The 27719-nt window shown below is 43.3% G+C and overlaps 2 protein-coding genes across 4 annotated transcripts in view; one reads left to right on the top strand and one right to left on the bottom strand.

The window, feature by feature from the left end:
- Positions 1 to 5682, top strand: part of APLP1 (amyloid beta precursor like protein 1) — a 79595-nt gene extending 73913 nt beyond the window's left edge. The window contains exons 13-18 of one of the 2 annotated variants that reach the window (XM_069741680.1): positions 1654 to 1788; positions 1966 to 1989; positions 2161 to 2231; positions 2316 to 2375; positions 3038 to 3181; positions 3409 to 5682. In XM_069741680.1, the coding sequence (XP_069597781.1) occupies positions 1654 to 1788; positions 1966 to 1989; positions 2161 to 2231; positions 2316 to 2375; positions 3038 to 3181; positions 3409 to 3507 (533 nt within the window). In that variant the 3' untranslated portion in view covers positions 3508 to 5682. The remainder of the gene's footprint in view (positions 1 to 1653; positions 1789 to 1965; positions 1990 to 2160; positions 2232 to 2315; positions 2376 to 3037; positions 3182 to 3408) is intronic. The other variant, XM_069741681.1, reaches the window with a different exon arrangement.
- Positions 5683 to 5881: 199 nt separating this feature from the next.
- UPK1A (uroplakin 1A) lies at positions 5882 to 17912 on the bottom strand. 2 transcript variants are annotated; one of them, XM_069740966.1, is made up of 8 exons: positions 17845 to 17912; positions 10085 to 10160; positions 8055 to 8255; positions 7883 to 7957; positions 7681 to 7785; positions 7064 to 7243; positions 6784 to 6867; positions 5882 to 6280 (listed from the first exon to the last, which is right to left on the bottom strand). In XM_069740966.1, exons 2-8 carry the CDS (start codon positions 10145 to 10147, stop codon positions 6236 to 6238), a joined length of 753 nt encoding a protein of 250 aa, XP_069597067.1. In that variant the 5' UTR covers positions 10148 to 10160; positions 17845 to 17912; the 3' UTR covers positions 5882 to 6235. The 2 variants fall into 2 exon arrangements, with proteins under 2 accessions (XP_069597067.1, XP_069597069.1); XM_069740968.1 differs by lacking the exon at positions 17845 to 17912 and adding an exon at positions 17806 to 17844 and having other exon boundaries at positions 6098 to 6280.
- Positions 17913 to 27719: the final 9807 nt, after the last annotated feature.

Raw genomic sequence — 27719 nt, 5'->3', positions numbered from 1 at the left:
TACTGCCTGATAATATACATACAGCACACCCATACCACACATGCATTGTACCTATACAGCACCCTCATACAGCACCCATACACCCTGATAATATACATACAGCACACCTATACCACACATGCATTGTACCTATACAGCACCCTCATACAGCACCCATACTGCCTGACAATATACATACAGTACACCCATACCACATATGCACTGTACCTATACGGCACCCTCATACAGCACCCATACTGCCTGATAATATACATACAGTACACCCATACCACACATGCACTGTACCTATACGGCACCCTCATACAGCACCCATACAGCCTGATAATATACATACAGTACACCCATACCACACATGCACTGTACCTATACAGCACCCATACTGCCTGATAATATACATAGAGTACACCCATACCACACATGCACTGTACCTATACGGCACCCTCATACAGCACCCATACAGCCTGATAATATACATACAGTACACCCATACCACACATGCACTGTACCTATACAGCACCCATACTGCCTGATAATATACATAGAGTACACCCATACCACACATGCACTGTACCTATACGGCACCCTCATACAGCACCCATACAGCCTGATAATATACATACAGCACACCCATACCACACATGCATTGTACCTATACAGCACCCTCATACAGCACCCATACTGCCTGACAATATACATACAGTACACCCATACCACATATGCACTGTACCTATACGGCACCCTCATACAGTACCCATACATACAGTACACCCATACCACACATGCACTGTACCTATACAGCACCCTCATACAGCACCCATACTGCCTGATAACATACAGTACACCCATATCACACATGCACTGTACCTATACAGCACCCTCATACAGTACCCATACATACAGTACACCCATACCACACATGCACTGTACCTGTATGGCACCCTCATACAGCACCCATACAGTCTAATATACATACAGTACACCCATACCACACATGCACTTTACCTATACAGCACCCTCATACAGCACCCATACACCCTGATAATATACATACAGCACACCCATACCACACATGCATTGTACCTATACAGCACCCTCATACAGCACCCATACAGCCTAATATACATACAGTACACCCATACCACACATGCATTGTACCTATACAGCACCCATACTGCCTGATAATATACAGTACACCCATACCACACATGCACTGTACCTATACAGCACCCATACTGCCTGATAATATACATACAGTACACCCATACCACACATGCACTGTACCTATACGGCACCCTCATACAGCACCCATACAGCCTGATAATATACATACAGTACACCCATACCACATATGCACTGTACCTATATGACACCCTGATAAACTTACAGTTCCCCTGCAAAGCCCCCAACCATGCACAGTCCGGTGCAGCAACCTCACTCTACAGATTCAGCACCTTCATGCGATACATGCGGAATACGCATAGGACACCCATGTACCACACGTCGTACCCATGAAGCCCCGTCTTTGCACACATATAGTAGACATACTGTACCCTGATAATCCACCTACAATTTGCATCGTGGTAGCTCAGTGGTTAGCAGTCACCGACAGCCAGCAGAGATCTTGAACATACTTAGGAAAGTTTCATTTTGCAGAAAGTTGGTTGCGCACAGAGTGGGTGGGAGCCAGTGATCTCCTGAGCTCAACACAGAAGAAGCTGAACGATGACTCCGACTACCCCGAGATGAGGGTCCCTGCTCAAAACTCTGCCGAGACGTCTCAAGGAGAGGGTGAGGCGGCTAAGCCTTGTCTGGTGGTCTTCCCAGCCCATTTCCCCTTTCTCGGCTGTCTCTTTACATCCTCAGTTTTGTGTGGTCTCTTATGAATATTTTCTCTCTTTCTCCTTGTCTTCTCCGCTTGCTTTGTCTCCTTGTTACTTTTTGCCTTTTGGGCCGACGGCTCGTCAGACTCGCAGCAAATAGAACGGAAAGGTCAGTGCCTGGGTGATGCCTCTGTCTCTTTAAATCTCCCCCGCAGCCTCGGGGCCCTCTGTCGCCCATTGGTAATCCTTTTGATGACAAAATAAGTAGTGTCGCACAGTTTTAATATATCAACCAGCTAGTCTTCGCTTTTTAAAGAGGTCTCCCCGTGTTTCCCCACAGGCTCCGCCGTCTGGGACATGTACTCCGATTTCCCCCCTAGTGAGCGGACCATTACTTTCCCGGGACAGAAGGTGAGGCGCCCTCATCATGTATATTTATAGGGTCAGGGAATATGGAGGCCGGGTGATGACTCACGGTGTGCTTCTCATATTTAGGATAACGGATCAGTAAAGCCGGTGCACTACCAGTCTGAAGACATCCAGCGTGACGAACTGGTGAGTAGACCATGAGCTCTGCTTTCTTCATGGGGAGTCTGGCTGTGTCTGACAATCGTCTGCCTGTCCCCACAACCGAGCGATCTCATGCAAGCGGTTAACTCTGCACTGACATTTTAAAATGTCAGTGCAGAGTTAAGTGCGGACCACCCAGATGTATAAATTCAATGGGCAACCCAGAACTAGCTAAGTAAAATCTCTTATGTGGGGTTGTCCAGGTTATCAATATGAGACTGGGTGTTGGCCAGACAAAGTAAACGTCATTTTTTTTTTTTGCCCAATGACACCTTCTTCCTTTCGCAACCAGTCTGAGTTCACAGTGATTTTAGAATGGATTCCATACTCCTGGTTTAGTCAGGACTGTCCCAGGAATTAGGCCATAAAAATGGTAGGGCAAAGCAGGTGGTCCTGGAAGGGTGGGGGGGGAGGCTAATGTCTAACATCCAAAATATTGTGTTCTCAACATTATTAAGAATGGAGATCCCCTTTAAGAGTCTTGTAATCCTGAATGTTGTTTAAAGGGATGTGAAAAACGTAATAATGGCCGCTACCGTAACCAGACGGAGAATGATTGAAAACAGGCGCTCAAGACTTCCTGTCGTCATAAAGGCGCCACGTTCATTAACTTACCGGTAATTCAGTATCGATTTTTTTTCCTACAGGAACCAGACACCCTTGTCACGTTTAACCGGGGAGCTCTGATCGGTCTGTTGGTGGTGGCAGTTGCTGTGGCGATGGTGATAATTATAAGCCTTCTGGTCATTAGACGTAAGCCCTACGGGACCATCAGCCATGGGATTATAGAGGTGAGACATTCTGTACCCGTGACTTGCTGGTAACACACTGCACCCGATGGTCATCAGTGGTACTGCAGCTTCTATTTCCCTAACTACTAGTATGATTTTAGAACGGCATTTTTTAGCAACCGTAGTCCTGCCACAGCTTGGAATACCTCTTGCACTAGACTTCTGCCACTTTTGGAAGCTGGTAGGTGTAAGCTTGGGATCCTTTAATATGATGCATCATTTTGCAGGTGGAAGCTTCCAGGACCCCCGAAGACAAGCACCTGAGCAAGATGCAGAACCAAGGCTATGAAAACCCAACCTACAGATACCTTGAGGAGAACAACTAAGGGCGGGGTTGTGTTATTTTTTTTGGGGGGGGGAAAAGGGGAGGGGGTCTTTACTTCTGGGGAGGTACAATAAGGGTTGGGGGGGTGGGGAAGACAGGGACATGGGTGTACTGGGAAATATTTACTAAATAGGCAGCAGCCTGAGGACCGGACCTGCTCCGCCAGGATATGAGAGCGCTATCCGCATCGGTATTTATCGTCTCAGACTAACCACCCTATATATTAAAAAAAAAAAAAAAATGCGATAAAACGCTGAGTACAACAGGTTAACGTTTTTCGTCTCTCGCCCCTGAAAATGCACTTAAATTATTTATGAGACTGAGAAGGGAAAAAGAGACCATTCAGCATTAACCTCTCGTTGTGGGATACGTCTCAGCTAAAATGCCCCACTTCCCTCCCCCCCACCATTCAGTTACGTCGAACCCCTCTCCCCCTTCCTCAGTGAGACCACCATCGCGGCAAACACTGGGGATCCACGTGCGCCACCGCACACAATCATTCTCTGCTACTTCGTTATTTATTTATCCGCACGTCAAGATTTTAGCGACTCACCACTAGTGCGTAACGGGTATCCTTTACCTACTTAGAGAGCGCCCGGGTTTGAAGATTTTTTTTTTTAAATCTGCATTTAAAAGGGCAACTCAAGAAAAGTACACGCCATTATTGGTTTGTATGCGGTCTTATTCCAGAAAACCGCATTTTCCTCCACGTTGTTACATTGTACAGTGAAGATCAGTGCCCGTGTGATGGAGTGCCCCTTTAACTAGTCCTAGTAAAAAAAAAAAAAATATATAATAATTCTAGTACTAAAATCCGATTACATCTAAAAAGTAAAAAAAAAAAAAAAAAAAAAAAAAAATTCAAGTCGCTCCCAACCCCATCTAGTTCCAAAGGGCCTAAACCAGGAGCTGCGGCGCATTCTCCTCCCTTTCTGCCCCACCGGTGCGTAGCGGCGCCATCAGGCGTGATGGAGGTACGTGTTGTATACACATCTGTACATACGCGTTTTAGGCTTTTTTTTTTTTTCACCTTTCCCATGATATGACTACTTCACAAGACTAGATTGTAGGGGTCCGCGCTGTAAAAATTGCATTCAACAACTGGTTCTTAAGGCGGTAGGTGAGAACTGCTCACGAAGCGACACCATGACCGTCACCGGCATCTATCAACCCAATGATCAGGGAGAATCCAAAATATCCTGATTTTTTTTTTTTTTTTGTTATCGAAAGGTTAATGGTGGATTAAGGCGCTTTCCGTTAATGTAATTTTGCCACCGAATTAGGCGAGTAGTGCAGATTTCTGTCCGTAGATCATTCCCCCTCCCCCCCCAGAGTTTTTCAAGCTCCACTACAAGTCGCGTCACTAGGGCCGCCATTGATGTTTTGCTTCCTAATCCCGTCACGTGACTTGCCGCGGGAGCGATACACGCCGTCAAATTTATCAATTACGATCAGAGAGCGCCGCTCGGCCCACCACAAAAGTGAGACTAAAATACTGGAGGGGGGGGGGGGGGACCATGCGACCGTTGACAACGACTAAAGCGTACGCTCGGCCATGACCATCTTAAGAGGCAACGCATGTGAGGGAAACGGTTCTTGTAAATACGGAAATGGAGGTTTCCAGGCAAGAGCCGAGGCCTGTAAATTCTAAACTGTGCATGTTAATTACTGTACTCGTTAACATGTCAATTAAGTGACCAGGAGCCGAGGGCCTAGCGTGCAAAACAAAGCCTACCGACATTGCCCATAGCAACCAATCGGATAGCCCTTTTCATCTTCTAATCGTGCCTTTCAAGATGTAAGCCGAAATCTGATTGGACCAAGAAGCTACATAGCAACCAATCAAAAGGCTAGTACAGAAAGCGATAGAAGTAAGCCGATTGGAGGAGCAACAGCCAATACATGCACAGGTCTCATCGCAGTAGGGCAGGTTAGGAAATGAAAGAAGCGATCTGATTGGTTGCTATAGGCAACCCTATGCGATCTGGCCTGTAGGTTCTGCACAGGAGGACCCCCGGTGCCTGGCAGGGTCACTGTTGTGTATTTGGGGGTGAACATAGGGGGCACTACGTTCGCCAGTGTGACATGACGACTGCTGAATATAATCATGATGATACAATTTTTAGCTGTATTTTCAATTCTCACCATCAATAAATATTAACTTAAGATAATAAAAGATTTGTACAAAAATAAAAAAACTTATATTGAGCTGGGGTGGTTGTGAAGGGGAAACTAATCGTGTAATGTGTATATGACCAGAAAACATCTGCAGAGTCCTGCGCGCCAATCTCTCCCCTATGCTTTATACTGCAGCTCCGCTTTATCTATATCAACTCCTGTGTAGAAGCACAAACAAAAAAAAAAAAAGTCAACACTAAGAACAAACATCAAACTTTATTCATAATACAACAAAAATACAGGGGAGGGGGGAGGGGCAGCGTCATTAAACAAGCTGTTCTCAGCCGCGATCAGATGATCGGAGTCACATGGGGCAGTATAGGAAAGGTCACATGATGGGGGGGGCATCATGGTGGTCGCGGACGACCATGAAGATTGTCTGTACATGCGCAGCGGACGATGATACTTCAATACGGAATCGTCCAATGATGAGAAATCCGGTGCGAGCTGCGATTCGCAGGAAATTAATAATAGTCCCATGTATTTGATGGAGGCTTCATGATCCAAATCCCTGCGGTAATCCTGCTGCTACGGAGTTCAGATCCAGCGGATCACATGGTAAAGTAGTGATACATTGTCGCAAACATGACCAGCATCTGTGGAGAGACAAGGGCGGCAGATGGTACGGAAAAAAACGTACACGACTTTAGAATGTTCCGTGGAGAAGAGGAGATTAACCGCGGATTGAATTTCTAGGTCCAAATCCTCTAATATCATCATTAAACAGCAAGTACGGCCAACGTGGGTGGCGAAGCAAAAATAAATAAATAAAAATATATATATATATATATATATATATATATATATATATATATATATATATATATATATATATATACATACATATATATACACACACACACACACACACACACACATATACACACTATTTTTTTTATATATGAAAGGATTAAATATATGAAAGGATTAAATATTTTATAAAATTTTTTTTTTTTTTTAGAATTTATAGAGATAGTAAAGCAAAATTTCACAGCAGGTTGTAAAGCAAGTTTGATAGGATTTGAGTGCTGACATCTAGTGGCCAGTATAGGAACTGCACTACAAGATCCATAGACGACTCATTCACAATCCAACTTACCGTCCACATGAGAATTGCAAATCCAAACCAAGAGATGCCCCAGGTGTAGCTGTTGATGGCGTGTCCGATGTGCTCAAAGCAGCCCTGAAATGTGAAACGCACAAGTGTCACATAAACCAGCAACATATACTAGCAAAGCTACACTAGTCACATCCAGAGCTGCATTCATAAGTCTGTAGGATACCATTGGAAGTCCATGGTGCTCTGGCAAGGAGCTGAGCTTGCCAACCATTAAAAGGGAAGATCAATCTTCCCCCCCCCCCCCCGTTTTGTGAATTACCGTAGTGTACACGTAAGGCGCGAGTCCAACCCGGCAGCCTTGAACATTCACGATCTGGAAGTTGTCATCCCTGGCGCAACACCAGAACGGCCAAGGGGCGACAGGTTCCGGATACGAGACGCGGAAAGTGGAGGAGTAGTCGACCCAGTCCCGGGGTCCGTCCACCCCACAGCACTGCTTCTACAAAGACAAAGCGACATTATAGGTCCAATCAGTAAAGACGCCATTCACACTCTGCGTTTGGCTCCATTTTTTAGCTTCGCAAAATATCAAACTGTACAAAAATTTTATTTTTTTTTTTTCCCACAATGCAGCACTTTTTTTTTTTTTTTTTTTTTAAGTTTTAGGCTAAACTATTGGACGTAGGATTTTTTTTGGTCTTTAAATTTTCAACACATTAATTTTTCTCCTTTGCAAGATTCCATTTTTTTTTTTTTTTTAAATTATGGATGATTATTTTGTAATTTTTTTAAAAAATTTTTACTAATCATTAAAATGCTTTTTTTTCCGCCCTTTAAATCAAAAGTTAAATACAAAAAAAAAAAAAAAAAGATTGAAAGCAGAGGGTTAATTAAAATAAATAAAATCGTGATCAGTCAGAGCAGCTTTACGCTTACATCCAACATGACCCTCTTCCAGAAGTTGGTGATCTCGGCGCCTGTGTTCGTGTTGTCCGCGAAACGCGTCAGCATCTGGGCCTTGATGACGTTGGAGTTTATCATCTAGATAAAGGGGAGAAGACAAAAAACGAGCAGAAAATATGGAGACAAATCTTACAACATCGCTACAAATGAGCACAAATCTATTGCTGCCACTTACGTAATCCCGGTGTGTGAACGACGTTATACAGGAAGCGCATTCAAAAATGTAGACGATCATCATCAGCACCAAGTACTGCAGGGGGGGGAGGCAAGAAGTGTCCAGTGTCATCCCGAGGCCCGAAAAGCTGCTTCCCCCCCCGACCCGGCTACTCTGTATCCCCTCCGCTTACCACCATGAGCATCGTCCGGCTTCCCTTTATCGCAGCCACAATTCCATACAATCCCAGAAGGAAGAAGGAGAATCCGCAGAAGATTCCAATCCAGCCTCCAGCAAAGACGTCATCTTTTCCCGTCGCCCCCAAAACTGGATAAACGTAGTAGGGATCAGTGGTGGCCCAAATCGTTTCGGCAAACAAGGCCAAGCCGCAGAGCTGCGTACAAAATACGGGACAAGAGCAAGATAAACGCCAATATCGCATTGTATCAGGAAGAGTTATACTTACTATACACTATGTATTATAGCAGTGATATTCCTGTACATAGGGGCAGTATTATAGTAGTTATATTCTTGTACATAGGGGCAGTATTATAGTAGTTATATTCTTGTACATAGGAGCAGTATTATAGTAGATATATTCTTGTACATAGGAGCAGTATTATAGTAGTTATATTCTTGTACATAGGGGGCAGTATTATAGTAGTTATATTCTTGTACATAGGGGCAGTATTATAGCAGTTATATTCCTGTACATAGGGGCATTATTATAGCAGTTATATTCCTGTACATAGGGGCAGTATTATAGTAGTTATATTCTTGTACATAGGGGCAGTATTATAGTAGTTATATTCTTGTACATAGGAGCAGTATTATAGTAGTTATATTCTTGTAAATAGGGGCAGTATTATAGTAGTTATATTCTTGTACATAGGGGCAGTATTATAGCAGTTATATTCCTGTACATAGGGGCATTATTATAGCAGTTATATTCCTGTACATAGGGGCAGTATTATAGTAGTTATATTCTTGTACATAGGGGCATTATTATAGCAGTTATATTCCTGTACATAGGGGCAGTATTATAGTAGTTATATTCTTGTACATAGGAGCAGTATTATAGCAGTTATATTCTTGTACATAGGAGCAGTATTATAGTAGTTATATTCTTGTACATAGGGGCAGTATTATAGTAGTTATATTCTTGTACATAGGGGCAGTATTATAGTAGTTATATTCTTGTACATAGGGGCATTATTATAGCAGTTATATTCCTGTACATAGGAGCAGTATTATAGTAGTTATATTCTTGTACATAGGAGCAGTATTATAGCAGTTATATTCTTGTACATAGGAGCAGTATTATAGTAGTTATATTCTTGTACATAGGGGCAGTATTATAGTAGTTATATTCTTAGCGGATATTAAATTAATGCAGAAACAAATATATCTTGGTACCGTGTTAACCAGTGCATAGAAAAATATTTAGAATTGAGAGTCCTCAGTGGTTGATACCTTTTAATGGCTAACTGAAAAGATGATAAATTGCAGTTTTCGAGACTACTCCGGGCTCTTCATCAGGCATAGAGACCTTAGTATTCTCGAAAGCTGCAATTTGTTACCATCTTTTCAGTTAGCCATTTTTATTATTATTATTATTATTATACATTTTTATAGCGCCATTTATTCCATGGCGCTTTACATGTGAATACGGGGCAAATATAGACAATTACATTAAACATGAGCAGATAACAAGGCACACGAGTACATAAGGAGGGAGGACCCTGCCCGCGAGGGCTCACAGTCTGCAGGGGGTGGGTGAGGATACACTAGGAGAGGGAAGAGCTGGCTGTACGGCTGTACGGCCATTAAAAGGCATCAACCAGAGGACTCTCAATTCTAAATATTTTTCTTGCAGAAACAAAGTGAGACTCATATTCAACACTTAGGTGGTAATCTGTGTATTTCTCCTTCCCTTTAAAAGGGGAAACATCCTGGCCTAGATTGAAAACATTCGTGCCTGACCGCTCCCTCATATCTCTCCATGAGCTTGGACTGACCTGTAAATCAGCATTCCACATATTTTCCTGGGGCTAGTGGGGGGTATCACTCCTTTATATATCCATTAGTATTCAAAGCAATGTCAGTGTTGAGTTTACTCTCATTTATGATGCTGTTAGACATCCCCCTTGCCATGTGTGCATCCATGCTTGCTAGCAGGAGACAGTTCAATATGTACTTGCCTCCTGACTAAGCTCAACTCACCATTATCACGACATTTCCAAACACGATGATTGCCACAAGGCCACTGCTGCCCTTTTCTGCCATCTTGACAAGTTATCTGTATTAGATTAAACAAATATTAGTTTACCTTTTGCCAAAAAGACTCCATGCAGTTCATGATCAGAAATTCTAGTTAGAGATTGTCTCTAGTCACCACTAGGGGGAGCTCCCTGTATACAGAGATACATGATAACATCCTGTCTGCGGTCACCACTAGGGGGAGCTCCCTGTATACAGAGATTCATGATAAGATCCTGTCTGCAGCCACCACTAGGGGGAGCTCCCTGTATACAGAGATACATGATAAGATCCTATCTGCAGTCACCACTAGGGGGAGCTCCCTGTATACAGAGATGCATGATAAGATCCTGTCTGCAGTCACCACTAGGGGGAGCTCCCTGTATACAGAGATTCATGATAAGATCCTGTCTGCAGTCACCACTAGGGGGAGCTCCCTGTATACAGAGATACATGATAAGATCCTGTCTGCAGCCACCACTAGGGGGAGCTCCCTGTATACAGAGATACATGATAAGATCCTGTCTGCAGCCACCACTAGGGGGAGCTCCCTGTATACAGAGATACATGATAAGATCCAGTCTGCAGCCAACACTAGGGGGAGCTCCCTGTATACAGAGATACATGATAAGAGCCTGTCTGCAGCCACCACTAGGGGGAGCCCCCTGTATACAGAGATACATGATAAGATCCTGTCTGCAGCCACCACTAGGGGGAGCTCCCTGTATACAGAGATACATGAGAAGATCCTGTCTGCAGCCACCACTAGGGGGAGCTCCCTGTATACAGAGATACATGATAAGATTCTGTCTGCAGCCACCACTAGGGGGAGCTCCCTGTATACAGAGATACATGATAAGATCCTGTCTGCAGCCACCACTAGGAGGAGCTCCCTGTATACAGAGATACATGATAAGATCCTGTCTACAGCCACCACTAGGGGGAGCTCCCTGTATACAGAGATACATGATAAGATCCTGTCTGCAGCCACCACTAGGGGGAGCTCCCTGTATACAGAGATACATAAGATCCTGTCTGCAGCCACCACTAGGGGGAGCTCCCTGTATATAGAGATACATGATAAGATTCTGTCTGCAGCCACCACTAGGGGGAGCTCCCTGTATACAGAGATACATGATAAGATCCTGTCTGCAGCCACCACTAGGGGGAGCTCCCTGTATACAGAGATACATAAGATCCTGTCTGCAGCCACCACTAGGGGGAGCTCCCTGTATATAGAGATACATGATAAGATCCTGTCTGCAGCCACCACTAGGGGGAGCTCCCTGTATACAGAGATACATGATAAGATCCTGTCTGCAGCCACCACTAGGGGGTGATATATTAAGGATAACATTCTGAAATTACAACATGATAAGTGTAGCAGAGGTTTCCATGGGCATCTACTCCATTTTTCTTGCATCAGTTGTCATACATCTTAAGCAGTGGCCCTGGAGGAAGCTGTGTACCGAGTATAGATAGTGTGACACATGCAGCAATAGACAAACGACTGACACTAATTGTATTCTATAGTAAAGGTTCCGATGAGAATATATAATGTAACCAATGGCGACCGCACAGTCCTGTGACTATCAGTTCTCCATTATTCTCCAACATGTCTGCTTGCTGTCAGAGGGAGAATATTGTGTCCTTGGCCCCATAACAGCCTGTGGTGGATGAAGAGGGACAATGGATACAATGTATCAGCCCAGAAGAAATGTAACAGAGGCTGCAGTGTTTACACAACAATGGGCCGTACCATGTGCTGCAGGGATGGGGGGAGGCGCAAGGTGAAACCATGGATGCCCTGGGGGGGGGGGGGGTCACCAGCACAGACAATGCGCAGCTGCAGCACATCAGGCGGATTAAGGGCCGCTCACTATCAGAGACAGGTGAATATGAACAGGTGAAGAGGGGACGGGAAGAAAAACATTAGACTTGAACAAAGACGACCCAGGAAAACATACTCAGAAGGGAGGTAAGAACATTTCTAAAACAATCCACAGCGAGGAGATTGGAACAAAACAAAATCCTCTAAACTGCATGCTCGCAAACGCCAGAAGCCTGACAAACAAGATGGAAGAACTAGAAGCAGAAATATCTACAGGTAACTTTGACATAGTGGGAATAACCGAGACATGGTTAGATGAAAGCTATGACTGGGCAGTTAACTTACAGGGTTACAGTCTGTTTAGAAAGGATCGTAAAAATCGGAGAGGAGGAGGGGTTTGTCTCTATGTAAAGTCTTGTCTAAAGTCCACTTTAAGGGAGGATATTAGCGAAGGAAATGAAGATGTCGAGTCCATATGGGTCGAAATTCATGGAGGGAAAAATGGTAACAAAATTCTCATTGGGGTCTGTTACAAACCCCCAAATATAACAGAAAGCATGGAAAGTCTACTTCTAAAGCAGATAGATGAAGCTGCAACCCATAATGAGGTCCTGGTTATGGGGGACTTTAACTACCCGGATATTAACTGGGAAACAGAAACCTGTGAAACCCATAAAGGCAACAGGTTTCTGCTAATAACCAAGAAAAATTATCTTTCACAATTGGTGCAGAATCCAACCAGAGGAGCAGCACTTTTAGACCCAATACTATCTAATAGACCTGACAGAATAACAAATCTGCAGGTGGTTGGGCATTTAGGAAATAGCGACCACAATATTGTACAGTTTCACCTGTCTTTCACTAGGGGGACTTGTCAGGGAGTCACAAAAACATTGAACTTTAGGAAGGCAAAGTTTGAACAGCTTAGAGATGCCCTTAATCTGGTAGACTGGGACAATATCCTCAGAAATGAGAATACAGATAATAAATGGGAAATGTTTAAGAACATCCTAAATAGGCAGTGTAAGCGGTTTATACCTTGTGGGAATAAAAGGACTAGAAATAGGAAAAACCCAATGTGGCTAAACAAAGAAGTAAGGCAGGCAATTAACAGTAAAAAGAAAGCATTTGCACTACTAAAGCAGGATGGCACCATTGAAGCTCTAAAAAACTATAGGGAGAAAAATACTTTATCTAAAAAACTAATTAAAGCTGCCAAAAAGGAAACAGAGAAGCACATTGCTAAGGAGAGTAAAACTAATCCCAAACTGTTCTTCAACTATATCAATAGTAAAAGAATAAAAACTGAAAATGTAGGCCCCTTAAAAAATAGTGAGGAAAGAATGGTTGTAGATGACGAGGAAAAAGCTAACATATTAAACACCTTCTTCTCCACGGTATTCACGGTGGAAAATGAAATGCTAGGTGAAATCCCAAGAAACAATGAAAACCCTATATTAAGGGTCACCAATCTAACCCAAGAAGAGGTGCGAAACCGGCTAAATAAGATTAAAATAGATAAATCTCCGGGTCCGGATGGCATACACCCACGAGTACTAAGAGAACTAAGTAATGTAATAGATAAACCATTATTTCTTGTTTTTAGTGACTCTATAGCGACAGGGTCTGTTCCGCAGGACTGGCGCATAGCAAATGTGGTGCCAATATTCAAAAAGGGCTCTAAAAGTGAACCTGGAAATTATAGGCCAGTAAGTCTAACCTCTATTGTTGGTAAAATATTTGAAGGGTTTCTGAGGGATGTTATTCTGGATTATCTCAATGAGAATAACTGTGTAACTCCATATCAGCATGGGTTTATGAGAAATCGCTCCTGTCAAACCAATCTAATCAGTTTTTATGAAGAGGTAAGCTATAGGCTGGACCACGGTGAGTCTTTGGACGTGGTATATCTCGATTTTTCCAAAGCGTTTGATACCGTGCCGCACAAGAGGTTGGTACACAAAATGAGAATGCTTGGTCTGGGGGAAAATGTGTGTAAATGGGTTAGTAACTGGCTTAGTGATAGAAAGCAGAGGGTGGTTATTAGTGTTGAGCGATACCGTCCGATACTTGAAAGTATCGGTATCGGATAGTATCGGCCGATACCCGAAAAATATCGGATATCGCCGATACCGATATCCGATACCAATACAAGTCAATGGGACATCAAGTATCGGAATGTATCCTCATGGATCCCAGGGTCTGAAGGAGAGGAAACTCTCCTTCAGGCCCTGGGATCCATATTAAAGTGTAAAATAAAGAATTAAAATAAAAAATATTGTTATATTCACCTCTCCGGCGGCCCCTGGACATCAGCGGGAGGATCCGGCGTCCGGCACGGCTTCTTTCTTCAAAATGCGCGCCTTCAGGACCTGTGGAATGACGTCCCGGCTTCTGATTGGTCGCGTGCCGCCCATGTGACCGCCACGCGACCAATCAGAAGCCGCGACGTCATTCCTCAGGTCCTAGAAGGCGCTCATTCTAGGACTTTAGCTGAGGAATGACGTCGCGGCTTCTGATTGGTCGCGTGGCGGTCACATGGGCGGCACGCGACCAATCAGAAGCCGGGACGTCATTCCACAGGTCCTGAAGGCGCGCATTTTGAAGAAAGAAGCCGTGCCGGACGCCGGATCCTCCCGCTGATGTCCAGGGGCCGCCGGAGAGGTGAATATAACAATATTTTTTATTTTAATTCTTTATTTTACACTTCCGATACCGATACCCGATATCACAAAAATATCGGATCTCGGTATCGGAATTCCGATACCGCAAGTATCGGCCGATACCCGATACTTGCGGTATCGGAATGCTCAACACTAGTGGTTATAAATGGTATAGTCTCTAACTGGGTCGCTGTGACCAGTGGGGACCGCAGGGGTCAGTATTGGGACCTGTTCTCTTCAACATATTCATTAATGATCTGGTAGAAGGTTTACACAGTAAAATATCGATATTTGCAGATGATACAAAACTATGTAAAGCAGTTAATACAAGAGAAGATAGTATTCTGCTACAGATGGATCTGGATAAGTTGGAAACTTGGGCTGAAAGGTGGCAGATGAGGTTTAACAATGATAAATGTAAGGTTATACACATGGGAAGAGGGAATCAATATCACCATTACACACTGAACGGGAAACCACTGGGTAAATCTGACAGGGAGAAGGACTTGGGGATCCTAGTTAATGATAAACTTACCTGGAGCAGCCAGTGCCAGGCAGCAGCTGCCAAGGCAAACAGGATCATGGGGTGCATTAAAAGAGGTCTGGATACACATGATGAGAGCATTATACTGCCTCTGTACAAATCCCTAGTTAGACCGCACATGGAGTACTGTGTCCAGTTTTGGGCACCGGTGCTCAGGAAGGATATAATGGAACTAGAGAGAGTACAAAGGAGGGCAACAAAATTAATAAAGGGGATGGGAGAACTACAATACCCAGATAGATTAGCGAAATTAGGATTATTTAGTCTAGAAAAAAGACGACTGAGGGGCGATCTAATAACCATGTATAAGTATATAAGGGGACAATACAAATATCTCGCTGAGGATCTGTTTATACCAAGGAAGGTGACGGGCACAAGGGGGCATTCTTTGCGTCTGGAGGAGAGAAGGTTTTTCCACCAACATAGAAGAGGATTCTTTACTGTTAGGGCAGTGAGAATCTGGAATTGCTTGCCTGAGGAGGTGGTGATGGCGAACTCAGTCGAGGGGTTCAAGAGAGGCCTGGATGTCTTCCTGGAGCAGAACAATATTGTATCATACAATTAGGTTCTGTAGAAGGACGTAGATCTGGGGATTTATTATGATGGAATATAGGCTGAACTGGATGGACAAATGTCTTTTTTCGGCCTTACTAACTATGTTACTATGTAATATAGGGACCATGTGACTGTGTCCAGCTCTCTGCGGCAGATCTCACACATGTGAATGGGACCCAACATGCTGCAATCTGCGGAGGAGAGTATGTTACATAGGACTGCACAAATCATCACTACATTATCTGTACACCGAGACACCACTGTGCGTTACATAGGACTGCACAAAACATCTACTACATTATCTGTACACCGAGACACCACTGTGCGTTACATAGAACTGCACGGAACATTACTACATTATGTATACTCCGAGACACCACTGTGCCTTACATAGGACTGCACAAAACATCTACTACATCATCCGTACTCCGAGACACCACTGTGCCTTACATAGGACTGCACGGAACATCTACTACATCATCCGTACTCCGAGACACCACTGTGCCTTACATAGGACTGCACGGAACATCTACTACATCATCCGTACTCCGAGACACCACTGTGCCTTACATAGGACTGCACGGAACATCTACTACATCATCCGTACTCCGAGACACCACTGTGCCTTACATAGGACTGCACGGAACATCTACTACATCATCCGTACTCCGAGACACCACTGTGCCTTACATAGGACTGCACGGAACATCTACTACTAAGAATGCTGCTGGTAATTCACTGTATTCCAATTGGAGTAAACGAACATATAGACTTAGCAAAACATTAATACCAACATTCTCCCAGTACAGAGACCATGACACCAGTGCTGCTGTGTTACCGGATCAGTGCGTGCGGCACATTGTGGGATTATTACACAGTCAGAGTTTTACTTACATTTAAAGTCACAAAATATGACCCATAAATCACTCTAAAGACCCCGAAATGTCACCGGTCCTAGATTCCACTTATAGAAAGCAGCCTCCATCAACCCACTGTTCACTTATATCAATAAACAGACAGAAAGCAAAAGGTGCCCTACATAGGACTGCAGGTGACATCCACTACATTATCTGTACTCAGAGAGTTATCACGGTGTTATCTGTGGTGTTACATAGGACTGCAGGTGACATCTACATTATCTGTACTCAGAGTTATCACTGTGTTATCTGTAGTGTTACATAGGACTGCATTAAACATACTACATTACATGGTTATCTATGATGTTACATAGGACTGCATGGAACCAACATTACACTGCGTTATCAGTGGTGTTACATAGGACTGCAGGTGACATCTACTACATTATCTGTACTCCGAGTTATCACTGTGTTATCTGTGGTGTTACATAGGACTGCAGGTGACATCCACTACATTATCTGTACTCAGAGTTATCACTGTGTTATCTGTAGTGTTACATAGGACTGCATTAAACATACTACATTACACTGTTATCCATGATGTTACATAGGACTGCATGGAACCAACATTACACTGCGTTATCAGTGGTGTTACATAAGACTGCAGGTGACATCTACTGCTTCATCATAAAGGCAGCCCCCAATGTGGTAACAGACCCTTGCAGGACGCCATTGACATATTCCAATCACATCATATAAAGAAGGAGTAAAACAGAAGCCGCCAATAAAGAGAAAACTCCCAACATCCGGAATTACTAACACTTCCCAGATCTGCGCTGCCGGCAGTCAGCGGGAACCTTCTTTTCTTACTTCCAGTGAATACAAGTCGTTCCCAGTCATGAGCCGAGGACCATGAATCCGTGCGTCCGTCCAGCTGGTTGTAGTGGTCAGGTACTCCCAGCATCCACCCAGGAAAACCCACTGGTGGACAGAGACAGAAAGTGGCCCCTGTGCAAGAGCAATATAGGGGCCAGTAACTCCTCCTAATTCACAATTCCACCTGTTTCGGATGTGGCCCCTGAACAAAGTAATCCGCACACTTCACTGATAATTAGCAGCCACTGCATGGCTGAAAGTCTCCAGCTGGGGACCACACTGAGAGTTGTAGTTCCACAAAAATCCCCAATATTGATTTTATATAAAAAATGCCATTGCATAAGTGTAGGCCCCCTCACCCAAACCTCCAGGCGGGCGGCTCCTGCACCTGTACTCACCTGCTCAGGTGTGTGGAGTCCTGGCTGATGCACTCACTTCTGGGGTGGGGTTAACTCAGGCCTTATCTTATGGGGGGGCAGGAGACACTGGAAGGTGGAGACAAGAAGCTGCTCTCCTCCTCCTCCTCCCCCACCTCTGCCCCAGTTCTCCGGCTCCAGACTGGTTTTCCTCCATTGTTGGGGTCAGTGATGTTTACAGCGAGAACCTGAAGTCAAACTGGTTCATGGGGAACAAAGAAACTCTGGGAATTGGTTCAGAATCAAGTTTTAGATAAGGACGAAACTGATCCAGAGTGGGGGGCGAACTGCGAAAATGATCGATCCCACGGGGACTGGTTGGACCACCTAACCGCATTACTTTAATTTTCAACGATGAGTCCTAGCTTTGGGGCCCCTCAGCAGTAAACTCTTGGGAGTGGGAGCCCAGTGTGCGCCGTTGGTCGGGGTCTGTTCTCTAAGGGGTATTCGGGGGCATCGCGTCTACCGATACATGCAGATCATTGCGCATGGCGTCATCGGCCCTCTGCAGAATACCCCTTTGAATGACTTGCTACTCCTTCGGGGTCAATGTGAACACCGTCCCTAAACACTAGGGCTCCTTATCCCCATCCTGGATGGAGCTGAGACGCACATTCCCGGCCTCTGATCCGTTCATTGTCTATGGGACTGATATTTCCATCAGCCCCATAGACAGTGACTGGAGCGAAGGCTGAGCATGCACACTCCCGCTCCATTCCGAGGCTGCAGAACCCCAATCTGGGTCGGACCCTCCCAGATAGAAGCAAGTTACCACTTAAAGGTGATAACTTGGTTTTTGGGGAATAACCCTTTAATTTGCAGGCAGCTCCATCTTCTTGATACCTCCTAGTGTCACCCAATTTGTCCTCTACAGATCATGCATCACAAGTTGTGATTAGCCTTGTTAAAAAATGTCCCATATTTATCAGAAGGACTTCCCTGTGGATGATGGGAGTGATTGTCACACTAGTAGTCAGTTAGGGAATTGCTATATATGCAGTTTTCCTATAGGGTTAATGGCTCATATAACACACGTCTTTATAATCAGACGATCAGTTTCTTTGCGTCATAAGATTTCTGCTTGCTGTCAGTGAATGGGATTGTTTAACCAACACGGCGCTGATACACTGTAACGAACCCTGCGCCATGAGCTCCTTTAGTTGTAGGCTCAGTAATGCTTTGGATCTCGGCTTTATTGGCAGCCGGGGGTCTCATTTACTGACACAGAGGTGGGCACCCTCCATGCTGACGTTCTCCTCCGTCATGTTTCTGATAAATCTGCAATAAATCCATTTTCTGGCCATACAGCAGGCGTACAGCCGTCCTCAGAGGCTTTTACCCTCATCCCAATCTCTGCTTGCTTTCAGTGAATGAAAACCTTCTCGCGTCCGGAAACGGCATCCTGTAAAAGCCTCAGGTCGTTACAATGTATCAGCGAAGATATTTTCCTAGCAGGTCACCCACCTACCATTCATAATAGCGGCAGGTGGACAGGTTTAGGTTGTTCCCTTTTACACCCCTATAGCTGCTTTCTTGCTCGGCTACCCTGACACATTGTAACAAATCTTTACCAGTACTAAGACCGGGAGTGTTTTGTTTTTTTTTTAGATATTTTCATTTACTGACACGTTGTGTGGTTATTAAAATGTAAAATTAAAAGTTCAAGAATGGATGCCACCAATGAGGAAGCGAGAGGAGCGAAGTGAGGTTAAACCCCGCCCCCGAGGAGCTCGTTCAAGCAAATCTGTAGGAGCTGTATCTTTAATTCAGGAATTAGGGGTGCAAAATAAAACGCACCCTCCATCATCTGGTCATTTTATTGATACGTTTCTCTTTCGACTCAGCCTCATCTCTTGAGTTTCTTTCTCCAGCCGTGCAGGGGTTAACGTCTTGCGTTCTTGTCATTGTTATCGATGGAATCCCCTCCGACCGGTCGGACACATTCTGCACATTGTGGAATGACGGCTATGCGGTCGGACATCCTACCTGAGATATGGCGGCGTGTGTCCTCCCCGTACCGCGCCCCTCTGCTTCACATATTAGAGCTGGGGTCTATGGAGAATAGAGACCCCCAAACTAGAGAAGAATCTCCGGCTGTGATACATTGTATCAGTGATGATGATGACGGAGTCCACAGTGCGGCACCGGTGTCGCCCCATCAGATCTGCTGAATATTGGGGGCCATCGAGGAATGAGAAGATCCCACACCAAGGGGCTGTAAACTAATGCAATACACGGGGGGCTAGTCCTGCTACGTCCGCACCTACAGGAGCTCAGAGTGTCCATACTACGGATTTTTGGGGTCTACATTTAATGGGTGACAATAGAATGAGACAATCGGTAAAGACTGACATAGGGTGGGATGGCGACAGGATTTCTATGGTATTCAGGGCCTGGGGGACTCCATAAAGACCACCCTGATATAAGAAGGGGTCTAGGTTTCTGCAGGGGTCAGGAATGCGGCGATACGTGTGGAATATGCAATTTTTGGAGTCAGAATGACGTCGGGCGACATTCCGGGAGAACCAGGGACAAGAGGAGTGAAACTCTCCAGGTACGGGGGTGGGGTGGGGTGGGGGGCCCGCATACAATGCCCTATACAAGTCCTGGGTGGGGCTGAGCGAGGATAACCCCCAGCAGATGCCTCAATAGTCAAAATAGAACATACAGTCATGGCCAAAAGTATTGACACCCCTGCAATTCTGTCAGATAATACTCCGTTTCTTCCTGAAAATGATTGCAAACACAAATTATTTTTTATTATTATCTTCATTTAATTTGTCTTATATAAAAAAAAACACAAAAAGAATTGTCCTAAAGCCAAATTGGATATAATTCCACACCAAACATAAAAAAGGGGGTGGACAAAAGTATTGGCACTGTTGGAAAAATCAAGTGATGCTTCTGTAATTAGTGTAATTAACAGCACCTGTAACTTCCCTGTGGCCCCTAACAGGTGTTGGCAATAACTAAATCACACTTGCAGCCGATTGACATGGATTAAAGTTGACTCAACCGCTGTCCTGTGTCCTTGTGTGACCACATTGAGCATGGAGAAAAGAAAGAAGACCAAAGAACTGTCTGAGGACTTGAGAAACCAAATTGTGAGGAAGCATGAGCAATCTCAAGGCTACAAGTCCATCTCCAAAGACCTGAATGTTCCTGTGTCATCAAGAAGTGTAAGGCCGGCTTCACACTCAGCGTATGAAAATACGGTCCGTATATTACGGCCGTAATACGCTGAAATGTCCCGAAAATAGTGGTCCGTAGCTCCTCCGTAGGCAGGGTGTGTCAGCGTTTTTTGCGCATGGCATCCTCCGTATGTAATCCGTATGGCATCCGTACTGCGTGGTTTTCTCGCAGGCTTGCAAAACCAACATACCGCTATAGAAATGATCCATGTGTCCCAAAAATAAAAAAAAAAAAAAAAAAAATAATATATATATATATATATATATATATATATATATATATATATATATATATATATATATATATATATATATATATATATATAATGTTATTAGACACATATGTATATATATTAATATTTATTCCAGCGCTATACAGCTTGAAAGCCGGTAATTCAATTACCGGCTTTTTCTTTCTCCTTCCTAAAACCCGACATGATTTGAGACATGGTTTACATACAGTAAACCATGTCTTCTCTCCATTTTTTTTGCAGATTCCACACTACTAATGTCAGTAGTGTGTATCTGCAAAATTTGGCCGTTCTAGCTCTTAAAATAAAGGGTTAAATGGCGGAAAAAATTGGCGTGGGCTCCCGCGCAATTTTCTCCGCCAGAGTAGTAAAGCCAGTGACTGAGGGCAGATATTAATAGCCTGGAGAGGGTCCACGGTTATTGGCCCCCCCCTGGCTAAAAACACCTGCCCCCAGCCACCCCAGAAAAGGCACATCTGGAAGATGCGCCTATTCTGGCACTTGGCCACTCTCTTCCCATTCCCGTGTAGCGGTGGGATATGGGGTAATGAAGGGTTAATGCCACCTTGCTATTGTAAGGTGACATTAAGCCTAATTAATAATGGAGAGGCGTCAATTATGACACCTATCCATTATTAATCCAATTGAATGAAAGGGTTAAATAAAACACAAACACATTATTTAAAATTATTTTAATGAAATAAAAACAATGGTTGTTGGAATATTTTATTCTACGCCCAATCCAATCACTGAAGACCCTCGTTCTGTGAAAGAAAAAACATAATAAACCAACAATATACTTACCCTCCGCAGATCTGTAACGTCCAACGATGTAAATCCTTCTGAAGGGGTTAAAACATTTTGCAGCAAGGAGCTTTGCTAATGCAGGCTGCTCCTCGCTGCAAAACCCAGGGGAATGAGTCTAAATATAGATCAATGATCTATATTTAGCTTCATTTGCGGTGAGGCGCCCTCTGCTGGCTGTTTATAGAGCGTGGGAACTTGCCTAGAAAGCCTGGGAGCTTTCTAGGAAATTTCCCACGATCTATGAACATCCAGCAGAGGGCGCCTCACCGCAAATGAAGCTAAATATAGCTCATTGATCTATATTTAGACTCATTCCCCGGGGTTTTGCAGCGAGGAGTAGCATTGCATTAGCAAAGCTCCTGGCTGCAAAATGTTTTAACCCCTTCAGAAGGATTTACATCGTTGGACGTTACAGATCTGCGGAGGGTAAGTATATTGTTGGTTTATTATGTTTTTTCTTTCACAGAACGAGGGTCTTCAGTGATTGGATTGGGCGTTAAATAAAATATTACAACAACCTTTGTTTTTATTTCAATAAAATAATTTTAAATAATGTGTTTGTTTTATTTAACCCTTTCATTCAATTGGATTAATAATGGATAGGTGTCATAATTGACGCCTCTCCATTATTAATTAGGCTTAATGTCACCTTACAATAGCAAGGTGGCATTAACCCTTCATTACCCCATATCCCACCGCTACACGGGAATGGGAAGAGAGTGGCCAAGTGCCAGAATAGGCGCATCTTCCAGATGTGCCTGTTCTGGGGTGGCTGGGGGCAGATATTTTTAGCCAGGGGGGGGCCAATAACCATGGACCCTCTCCAGGCTATTAATATCTGCCCTCAGTCACTGGCTTTACTACTCTGGCGGAGAAAATTGCGCGGGAGTCCACGCCAATTTTTTCCGCCATTTAACCCTTTATTTTAAGAGCTAGAACGGCCAAATTTTGCAGATACACACTACTGACATTAGTAGTGTGGAATATGCAAAAAAAATGGAGAGAAGACATGGTTTACTGTATGTAAACCAGGTCTCAAATCATGTCGGGTTTTAGGAAGGAGAAAGAAAAAGCCGGTAATTGAATTACCGGCTTTCAAGCTGTATAGCGCTGGAATAAATATTAATATATATACATATATGTGTCTACTGACATATATCTATATATATACACCTATTCTATGTGTACACATTTATTCCACCTATTCTACTGTAAGCTGTCAGTGTGATTTTACTGTACACCGCACTGAATTACCGGCTTTTCTCTCTAACAGCGCTGCGTATTTCTCGCAAGTCACACTGCTTGTCCGTGTGTAATCCGTATTTTTCACGCTTCCATAGACTTTCATTGGCGTATTTCTTGCGCAGTACGGTGACAAACGCAGCATGCTGCGATTTTGTATGGCCGTAGAAAGCCGTATAATACTGATCAGTAAAATACGGCAGATAGGAGCAGGGGCATAGAGAATAATTGTGCCGTATTTTTTGCGAGTTTTACGGACGTAGTTTCTGCGCTCTTACGTCCGTAAAACTCGCAAGTGTGAAGCCGGCCTAAAGCCCATGGCACTGTGGCTAACCTCCCTAGATGTGGACGGAAAAGAAAAATTGACAAGAGATTTCAACGCAAGATTGTGCGGATGTTGGATAAAGAACCTCGACTAACATCCAAACAAGTTCTAGCTGCCCTGCAGTCCGAGGGTTCAACAGTGTCAACCCGTACTATCCGTCGGTGTCTGAATGAAAAGGGACTGTATGGTAGGAGACCCAGGAAGACCCCACTTCTTACCCCGAGACATAAAAAAGCCAGGCTGGAGTTTGCCAAAACTTACCTGAAAAAGCCTAAAACGTTTTGGAAGAATGTTCTCTGGTCAGATGAGACAAAAGTAGAGCTTTTTGTGCAAAGGCATCAACATAGAGTTTACAGGAGAAAAAAAAGAGGCATTCAAAGAGAAGAACACGGTCCCTACAGTCAAACATGGCGGAGGTTCCCTGATGTTTTGGGGTTGCTTTGCTGCCTCTGGCACTGGACTGCTTGACCGTGTGCATGGCATTATGAAGTCTGAAGACTACCAACAAATTTTGCAGCATAATGTAGGGCCCAGTGTGAGAAAGCTGGGTCTCCCTCAGAGGTCATGGGTCTTCCAGCAGGACAATGACCCAAAACACACTTCAAAAAGCACTAGAAAATGGTTTGAGAGAAAGCACTGGAGACTTCTAAGGTGGCCAGCAATGAGTCCAGACCTGAATCCCATAGAACACCTGTGGAGAGATCTAAAAATGGCAGTTTGGAGAAGGCGCCTTCAAATATCAGGGACCTGGAGCAGTTTGCCAAAGAAGAATGGTCTAAAATTCCAGCAGAGCATTGTAAGAAACTCATTGATGGTTACCGGAAGCGGCTGGTCGCAGTTATTTTGGCTAAAGGTTGTGCAACCAAGTATTAGGCTGAGGGTGCCAATACTTTTGTCTGGCCCATTTTTGGAGTTTTGTGTGAAATGATCAATGTTTTGCTTTTTGCTTCATTCTCTTTTGTGTTTTTTCATCCAAGACAAATTAAATGAAGATAATATGAAAGAATTTGTGATTGCAATCATTTTCAGGAAGAAACTGATTATTATCTGACAGAATTGCAGGGGTGTCAATACTTTTGGCCATGACTGTATATCCCCCCTCCCTCCCCCCCCGAGAGATGGCCTCTATTAGGGGGGACACAGTTCTTTTTAGGCGGAAATTCTCCAAATCCTCCTAAAATTTGGCGGTTTCTGCTCCAAAAAACGACTCCACGTGCACAAACCTTTAGATGCTTTTTCTCCCCCCCGTACCTTTAATATCTGCAGAAGGAAGTTCTGCAGCAGCCGAGACCTATAATATTCAATGCACTGACACAACTGCTGCAGAACATCTTTTAATTAGTTGGAGGCGTGCATCAGGGACACGGAGGAAAAGTCCCCCCCCCCAAAAAAAAAAAAAAAAAAAATAGAGGATATAATTTCTGGGGGTAAAATTTCACCATTTTGGTTTCACGCATCGAAAATAAATGAAAAGGAGACGTGAAATCTTTTCAGAACACGGATTTATTCAGTTATACAAGGGACGAGTGTTACCACAGTGCGATATTAATCATTCCCCAGAAAGAATTATAAATATCCCCTAAAATCGGACCCCGTCCCCCACAATGAGCGGAGATTATATACATATAAGACACAATATACAGTGCAGGTGGCATGGGGGGAAGGGGGGGAGGGGCAGCTCACGGCGGCGTAGCCCTAAATAGATCGGGGTGTGCAGCCAAGATGGCGGCGACCCATGACCGCTAGGTAGCAACCAATATGGCGATTTGTGATTCCGCGTTGATCGACCCCCTTCATTGTCACCGAACCATGATTGAATGGGGGTATAAACCAGTGGATGTAAGGGGGGTGGGGACACTCATTTCTATTTACTGGCAGAGCAGGGGTTAATAAAGTCGCATGGATGGGTGAGGCACAACGGTCAGGGTTCCTCCTCTTCACGGTTTGTTTGGTATAAAGTTGATGATGAGGGTTCTGTAATTACAATTTCGGGTTAAGTTTCCTCGGAGGAGGGGCTTCATCACGTGGTGCTTCCTCGGGGGCGGGGCTTCAGTCACCCCACATAACAAGGTTATTTACATATAAAACACAGTAACGTCTTTCAGAACCCAGAGGTCATTGCCGATAAATAATAATAAAAACCAACAACACAGAACAGCTTGTATAAATCTTTACAGAGTGAGAAAATGCAAAAAAAAAGTGTTCACGTACCAAAAGCCACAAACAGAAAATAAAAATAAGAAAATTAGAATTTTTTTTAAATAATCATTAGAGAACTGGGGTGATATCTACAAGGTTAGAGGATAAAAAAAAAAAAATAATAATAATTTAACAAAAAAAAAAAATCCCGCAAAAAATAAAATTAGTATCAAAGAGAGTAAATATGATTTAAAAAATAAAATAAAATTAGAATTTTTAAATAATCATTATAGGCCAGAGGTGATATCTACAAGATTAGAGGAGGGGAAAAAAATATAAATAATAATAATAATCATAATAAAACAAAAAAAAAAATCCCGCAAAAAATAAAATTAGTATCAAAGAGAGTAAATATGATTTAAAAAATAAAATAAAATTAGAATTTTTAAATAATCATTAGAGGCCGGAGGTGATATCTACAAGGTTAGAGGATAAAAAAAAAAAATAATAATAATTTAACAATAAAAATTAAAAAATCCCGCAAAAAATAAAATTAGTATCAAAGAAAGAGTAAATATGATTTACAAAATAAAATAAAATTAGAATTTTTAAATAATCATTAGAGGCCGGAGGTGATATCTACAAGGTTGGGGAATTCTTGCAAAGAAAAAAAAAAAAAAAGGTCACCCAAAAAATAGAATTAGTATCAACAAAGAGTAAATTATTTAAAAAAAATAAATAAAATAAAATTAGAATGATCAAGAAATAAAAGTACAAACAACAAAGAATAAACCTAAGTGCCGAGATCTGTATTGTCGGGAGGGATCTCGGCTCTCTCCTCCCTCGTTATTACATAGATCGTTAATCGCGGCGCACAGTATCCACCAGTCACCTCTCCCTCGTTAGCGGAGACGACGACGTTCCGCTGCCAGAAGAAGCAATTACATGAAGTGTATTTACACCCAGAGAACCGTAATCGCTGCAAATAAGTCCATTTATAAATATGGAGCATTTTACTTAATTCTTGATTCCTTCTGCTTCTCTTACAGTTTGGATGAAAAACTGATGTAATGGCGGGAGGCAATGGAGGAGTGGCGCCCCTAGTGGCCCGAATCATAACTTCACCACTTTAAAAAAAAATGACATACAAGAAGAACATGGCAAACTCAGAGCAATTTGTTTCTGGTTCGCTTTTTTTTTTAAAAAAAATTTAATTGGAGGTATTTGATAAGTTTTCACGCCCCACAAAGCTTTAAAAAAAAAAAAAAAACTGTTCACAGAAATGATCGGTCGTTCCTCCAGGCAGCGCCTTTTAGTGAGCAGAGCACTCTGCAAATAATGAGTTTTTACAGGAGGGTAATAGTCATTAACCTTCATTACCAGCCGCCTAAGTGGAGGCCGATTAGCTCTTCAGCTCTGCATTAACGTTCACTGAGACAAATGACAAATCCGCAGCCGGCGCTGATCAATTCCACCCGGCGCGCCGCCCTCCTGCAAGAAAAAGCCTCGGCGCAAAGCAAAAGGTAAAAAAAAAAAAAAAAAAAAAAGTTGAATATCTGGCATAGAAGGTTATCACTTTTTTTTTTTTTTTAAAGGGACTAGTTAAAAGGAAGCAATGTTTTGTTTTTTGTTTTTTTTAAACTCAAAATGCAATTTTGATAAACTTTAAGATACAATTTGATGGATTTTTTTTAAATTAAACCTTGGTCCCATTTTCTTTTCTTTTTTAAATTAAATTCACTAATTTTTGTTTTCGCCCAACTCGTCATGTGCAACTTTTTGAAAAAAAAAGTCTCAAACTTTGGCGCAATCAAACTAGAGTAGAACATCTGCCGATCTTTTTTTTTTTTTCTCTTGTGGCTTTTTAAAAAAGGACAAATTGCTCTAATAAGGTGCAAAGAA

Source organism: Ranitomeya imitator, chromosome 10 (assembly GCF_032444005.1).
Source record: "Ranitomeya imitator isolate aRanImi1 chromosome 10, aRanImi1.pri, whole genome shotgun sequence".
Lineage (NCBI taxonomy): Eukaryota > Metazoa > Chordata > Amphibia > Anura > Dendrobatidae > Ranitomeya > Ranitomeya imitator.
This window is presented reverse-complemented; position numbering and strand designations above follow the sequence as displayed.

What these genes read in the sequence shown, in the direction of transcription:
- UPK1A (XM_069740966.1), bottom strand. Translation starts at nt 10,147, where the DNA reads ATGGCAGAAAAGGGCAGCAGTGGCCTTGTGGCAATCATCGTGTTTGGA. An exon ending in TTGGAAATGTCGTGATAATG is followed by an intron (nt 8,256 to 10,084) that starts GTGAGTTGAGCT and finishes TTTTGTACGCAG; the next exon opens with CTCTGCGGCTTGGCCTTGTT. An exon ending in TTGCAATTCTCATGTGGACG is followed by an intron (nt 6,281 to 6,783) that starts GTAAGTTGGATT and finishes GTCTCTCCACAG; the next exon opens with ATGCTGGTCATGTTTGCGAC.